Here is a 6,525-nt window from a genome sequence, read left to right as displayed (position 1 = left end):
TCAAGGTTGATGGTAAGCTTCTGCAGAGTTTAGAGTATGGTTTGGATGGGGAGGATCCTGCCTTGGGCAGGGGGTTGGACTAGATGACCTCTGGAGGTCCCTTCCAGCCCTACCTCTCTACGATCCTATCCTTCATATCATGTTGCCAGAATAAATAGCTGCTTTATAAAGGAGCTAACCACTCTTGCACTGAAACATCACAGCGACTTCCAGCTCCATAATTTTTGTTGAGCTGCAGCTCTCTCTGCTGGATTTGGGTAGCTTGACTGACTTTCTAAACAGGTTGTTCTATCAACTCTCACAGGAAATCCAGACACCACTAGAAAACAAACAAACAAAAAAAGTATTAACATTTTTAAGCATACAACAGGGCAGCAGAGCATATAGCTTGCTAAAATTCAGAACTTAGTCTATCAGTGCTCCAGTTAAATTAGATCTACTAATGTGGAAAAAATCCAGTGAATATTAATAGTTACATCTGAAATAGGAGCTTGTGTGGCAGGATGCCAAAGCAGCAATGACCATTGAATCTAATCGATTTATTATATCAAATTAAAATCAGTGAATCTTAGATGTACATCTCAGTAGAGGTCAGTCTTACAGCAATGATTACATAAACTGTTTTTCCTTAAATCAGCACAGAATCTAATCAATCTCCAGTACAGACATACAAATCAACACTAATTAGGAGCAGTTATTCAAGAACAGCTGTCTTCTCAAGCAAAGAGGGGACTACTCTGGGATGCAGTTTTGGCTACTACCAAACTACTGCTGACAGGGAGATTTCTGCCTCTGCTTGCAAGATCCAGCTACTGAATGCACAAGCCTGCTGTGCAATGTCTTCCAAGAACTTTTACCTCATGATAATCTCAACCTCCTACACAGAAGTTATTCTAATTTTTCCCGCGTTACTCAGTTACAAATGTGGTATCCAAGATGGCTTAACACAAAGTGTTATGCTTACAGCAAACTTGACAGCCGCTGATTCAGAAAGTGGGATGAAGGATAAACAAAGCACACAACCAAATACTGCAGCCAGCAGAGAAGCCATCAGCACCTGAAAAACAGAAAAGTTTTTTAGTTTAGGATTTCTGTGTGGCCTATGTCTAGCACTGTTGGGTTTTACCAGATTCTCCCAGTAAAGAATCCAAACCCACCCCCAAAGTGGAGAAGCCAGTTTTAAGAATCTAAATCACTCTATTAGATCCAGTTGTTCAAAGAGATCCCTTACTATGGCATACGGAGTAACTACTGTCACTTTAACACCCACAAGTCCAATGTAGCAGAGTCTTCCTCACTCCAGAGTGGCAGGCCCCATAATTCTGTCATGAAAGGAATGAAAAGTCTGATTTAGCAGCTGAGTTTTCCACTATGCTGGGAAGACTTGGAAACTACTGCCTTGGCTGGCAACACAGCAGGAGCAGGTTGCACAAATAAGGGGATTGTGCTGAAAACATCCTTTCCTTAGTTCTAGGAAGGTCAGTTCTAGTGACAGCAAAAACAGCTCAGCAGCTCTCAGTGGCAACTTAGCATCTCCCCTGGAAGTGCTCCCACAGAGCTCCACCCTCCTCCTGTCCATGTCTCAGGAGGAACCTAGAAAGAAGAGTGTCAGCAGGACCAGCAACATTGACCCTCTTTGGCAACAGGCTGAGAGCCAGGCTGGAGAGGTAACTTATGTTCCTTGACACCAGCTGGGGTGAATGTAACCAACTGAAAGAGCTGTGCTCTGAATTATGAATTTTGTACTTGGTCCTGAGGATTAGTAATCCAGTCACTGCAGCCCATATCCTGTGTGGCCTTCCTCCAAACGGGGTGGAAATGGCAGGAAAATTATTGGAATGGTCTAAGCATTATCGGATGGAGTGTTACCCCCTGCATTACTTCCTCTCATTGCCACCTCTGTGAGATGAGCTTCTCTTTAGGATCCCTGTCTTTTCCGGGGAGACCAAAAGAGCTTTTCAGGGATTGTGGGGTCGAAAAGAGCATGATTTGGCTATAAATCTTTCAGAAATATGGGAAGGAAGTAGTGGAAAATGGGTTTCTTAGACTGTATTTTACATCAGCTATTTCAGTGGTTTTCAACCATTTTAAACTCAAGACACACCTTGGAAAATGCCAGCTCTTCATTTCCATTCATTTTTTGACCACAGAAAAATAACAGAGCAATTCTTCTTTTGCGAAGAACTCAGAAAGACCATATCATGTCAGAATGTTTGCATTGGAAATTGCTGGGCTTTTCTTTTGAATCATTCTCTTATGAATTTTCTGCACACCTACAGTGCTAATATTGTGTTGCACCCTCAAAAGGATCTTGTAATGCTCCAGGATGCCATGACACCCTGGCTGAGAATCACTGAGCCATTTATTAGCATGGCATGATACTACCTGCAGCATTTCACTGTAAACACTACCTGGGACTATCCATCTCTTGTGGCTGGTGTATTCATCTCGTATCATCCCAACTGTCCATGTGGAAGCCCAGCTCTCACTACTGCTTTTTACATGATGAAGAAATGGTAGGATTTACACTCTTCAATATGAGAAAGAGATCTGACAGGATTAATGCTGCCTGTGCATGTGAGATGCAGAGGAAGCTTGGAATGAGGCTAGTGACAGCTGAAGCAGACATGCCTCATAGCTCATGTGTAAGACAGGCAGAGGGGGGTTTAGGAATGTGCATTTTTCAGATGGGAAAGCTGCTTCCCAGACCTGTTTCTTTGTGAACTGATGTCTGATTTTCCTGGTTGGAAATAAGACTGTATATGTGGCAATATGCAGGTAATACTTTCTCCGCTACTGAAAGTGGTCGGCTGAATAAACTACCAGCCTAGGATGATGGTCATGGCTCAGTTTCTCCTAACTGTGTCTTGAAAAAGTAGAGGCCAACATTTTCTGATGTTAGTGCCTGAAGTTAGACATCTACATTTGTACTTATGCAACTAAAGAAATAACTGCCTCCCACCTTCAGACAGCTGACCGCCCAAAGTTTCCACTGAAGCTGACAAGAGTTGTTTGTACTCCGTGGCCACTCTAGAAAAACAGGACCACTATTAGATTGTTGATTTGTTGTTAAAACATGCCAACCAGACTTTTTAATAAGATATGAGTCCAAAATAAGGGCCCAACTGGTGCTGAGATCCTGATATCCCTACAGAATGCGGACGCCCATGCCTCTCAGGACAGAGCAGGAGTTTCTACTCACAGCTTGAGACTGGGGTAGGCATTGACTGAGTGGTGCCTGCACCCTCTTGTGCATCTTGGATGCTGGTCCTGGCGCCATCTAGTGCCAGCTGAAGACTCTGAAGCTGCAACGCACTGAGATACTGGCTCTGCAATTTGGTAACCATGGCTGCATTCTCAGGGCCAAGGTTTGCTATTTGTTCTGGGGAGAGTACCTTGAGGAATAAGAATCAGAAAAATTGCTTTAGGAGATCTGTTACATTACCTGGAATTGGAGAACCACACTGTCTTATAGTTAGAAGGGGAGAAAAAGCCAAATAGGCCAAATACTCTATATTGCTATAAAAGTGCTCAGTTCTGCTGCTTTTTTTCTTTTCTTTTTTTAATTCCATTTGTTTGCTTCAAAGACCACTCATGTATCCTTCACCTTTCTCCCTCCTTCTGTGGTGGAGATGATACGGATATTCTCACAATACACTGAAAGTATCTAACAATCCAATATTGTTCTGGAGTCTCATTTTCAAACTACTTATTTCAGGATTTGCTCAAAGACTGATGCTCTAGTGCATCCTAATGCATTTTTGTCTCTTTCTGCTTATATTGGTTTCTATGGCTTCCCCATCCTTGACTATATATGCTGCATGTGACACGTGATTCTGCTGCCAATGCAACAATAAAAGGAGATGTTCTATTTGTTTTACTACCAAATTATTTTTTTCCTTCTAAACTGAAAATCTTCTAAGTTTGGTCATATTAATTCTTGTTATAAAAATGGAATATGGTAATCACAGTATTAGAGCAGTTATCTTACATTGCTCTAAACTTTCATCTACAGCACATGCTGTATTGCCCTGAGTGATAACTGCTAACATTCAGCATTTAGAAGAGTTCTAGCCCAACTACGTAGCAAGACTTGCTTGTTGTTGTAGTGCAGCAGCCAAGCTCTATTTGGATAAAGGGCCAAATTTCTTTTAGAAAAGAGGTAAGTCACAAATCAACCCCTTTCTTGTCCTGAATTGGTTTTGGCCAAGTATGTGTCAAAACTTGATAGTTTCACTAGTCTGCATTTCTATGAAGCTGTGCAAACTCCTGTGGGGGCATTTACAAAGTGGTGAATGAATCCATAACCCATCTGTCTTGTTAAATATAGAGGACCCTAAGACAACATAAGCTGAAGCTACACAAAACCTGGTCAAAGACAAATGCCCCTCTAAATTCCTGCAGTTGATGTAGAAAAAAACCCACTGCCTGTTCTGTGCAGTGTTGTGTCCCTTTAGAAATATCCTCCTTGTCAGAAATTCAGAACATTGCTAGGAGTTGGGAAAAGTCCTCTAGAGTCTATAGAATACCTTCAAACTCTGCTGTAGATTTTCACCAGTCCAGAACTAAGAGCAATAGTATAGGAGAAAGCTGCTGACTTCATCTGAGCTGTTAAAGATGCTGTATAGAGTGGCTAGTGTTCAAGGAGTGTGTCTTTTTTTATGGAGGTTTATACAGGTAAATTATCTGCTTGGTGCATGTGTTCCTTTTTATAGAACTGTTGAAGTGGAGGGGTTTGGACAGAGTTTCAGTTTTCTCTCCAAGTCAAATACACAGGGCCTAGGTCAGTGACCTCAGCATTCACATTCTAGAATCTGGGTCACATTTGGTACTTATGCAAACAGGCACAATTTCAATGAAGTCAGATGTACTAATTCCAGACTCAGCTGCACTTATTTTGGGGGAGAAATGCTGCTCTGGAAAGCTGCATCAAATTTCAGGGTTAACAAAAAAACCCTGAGTGTAACCAATAAGGCAGTTTGCAGCTGTGACTGTACTAGTGAAAAGATTAATTCGTTTTAATAAATAAAGGAGAAGGAGAAGAAGAAGACCAGAACCTAGAATCCATAGAGATAGACCTTGCTATAAGCCATCTGACCTCCCTGGCCTCAGGCTGGATTTTTACACCGTTTGTTAATGTTTTTTCCTTGGAATACATTTCATACTAAATATAAATTCAGTTTGACACATTTTATGGGCATCACAAACAAATGATATAGTTGAAAGTTAAAGTTTCATACATTTGACTGCCTCTCACTTAATAAACAAGACAAAAACCTCTGTGCTGAAACCCCAAAATAAAGCATAAATTAGTGTTGCAGTTTATTTATAATAGAGTAAAAATGATGGAAAATTTCACTTCAGTAACCGAGCACTTACTTTGAAAATTTCAGCAGGTATATGTCTTATTGCTGCTGGCTGGAAGTATGGCATAAGGTCTTTATCAAGAGCTTTTAATTCCTCTTCATGCAAGCCACCTACAGAAATGAAACAGGAATAGAACTTAGTTGATATTCTTTTAATTGGGGGAGTTTTATGCAAATGTGTTTCAAGTACTAATACATCTTAGGCAGTATTTATTCTTAAAATAGCTCCCGTTAAGAAAAAGGGAAATCATAATTCCCAAATCAAATAGAGAAAAGGAGCCCCACTGCCCTTATATAAATGCTCAAGGTTGAGGATCCTAACCTTAAGAGGTATATTGTAATTTAAATTAGCAAGTTATAATTTAAAGGCAAATATGTTATTTCCTTCCTGCCCCTTGCTTTCTTTCATTGTATTCCAACACCACAAACCAACTGACCACAAACATCTGGAGCACACAAAGACACAAGTAAAGAATTATACCATTACTTTACAAGCAAACATCATCAGTGCAGCAACGATACAATAACTGAAGTTTGTGGTGCTCTTCTCTGCAATACAGAATTACAGGATACCACCCCCAAAAGCTCTAAATAAGAAACCCTATGATGCAGACAATGCCCACTGGCAAAGGAAGCTTCTGCTGTTGCAGGAAGCTATCCTTGCACTTTGCACACACTGTTTAATGCTGTATAAAAAATGTCATTGTTGGACTGAGCACATACTTGAATTGGGCAGAAGCTAGAACTTCAGTGTCTCGGACGGCCGGAGCCGACTCGAGGTGATTTTCGAAATTACTCGTTTGCTGGGCGGGCTGGTGAATGGAGAGGCAGACAAAGCTTAATGGTTGCAAAAACTTTACTTACGCCGCTTGTAGCCACGACGCAGATGGTCCGGTCGTTTGAACAACTATGTGAGTTGTTCCAGCTGGCAAGGGCTCAGGCCAGCTAATCCGTCCACAAATTAAGCCGGCGGGGAAAGGGTATGTTGAGGATTGCGCTCGGCGACGGGGAGAAGAATCGATAGGTGATCAGTCTATTGATCAGCTCAGCTGCAAGTCAGATCTCTTTAGAGGCACTCTGCAGCGTGCTCAAAGTTCTCCGACTTGGGTGGAAGTCGCACGAAATTTTAAACGGCTAGCAAGCCAATTACTAGCCGCCA

The 6,525-nt window shown here is 41.5% G+C and overlaps 1 protein-coding gene across 1 annotated transcript in view; it reads right to left on the bottom strand.

Annotated features, from left to right (window-relative positions):
• Window positions 1–980: 980 nt before the first annotated feature.
• OTOA (otoancorin) overlaps window positions 981–6,525 on the bottom strand; it is a 55,377-nt gene continuing 49,832 nt past the window's right edge. The window contains exons 28-30 of the mRNA XM_025207016.1: window positions 5,380–5,477; window positions 3,203–3,395; window positions 981–1,057 (exon numbers count right to left, since the gene is read on the bottom strand). Coding sequence (XP_025062801.1) covers window positions 987–1,057; window positions 3,203–3,395; window positions 5,380–5,477 — 362 coding nt within the window. The 3' untranslated portion in view covers window positions 981–986. The remainder of the gene's footprint in view (window positions 1,058–3,202; window positions 3,396–5,379; window positions 5,478–6,525) is intronic.

This window comes from Alligator sinensis, unplaced genomic scaffold (assembly GCF_000455745.1).
Source record: "Alligator sinensis unplaced genomic scaffold, ASM45574v1 scaffold330_1, whole genome shotgun sequence".
In the NCBI taxonomy this organism is placed as follows: domain Eukaryota; kingdom Metazoa; phylum Chordata; order Crocodylia; family Alligatoridae; genus Alligator; species Alligator sinensis.
The sequence above is the reverse complement of the archived record's forward strand: the minus strand, read 5'-3'. Positions and strand labels throughout refer to the sequence as shown.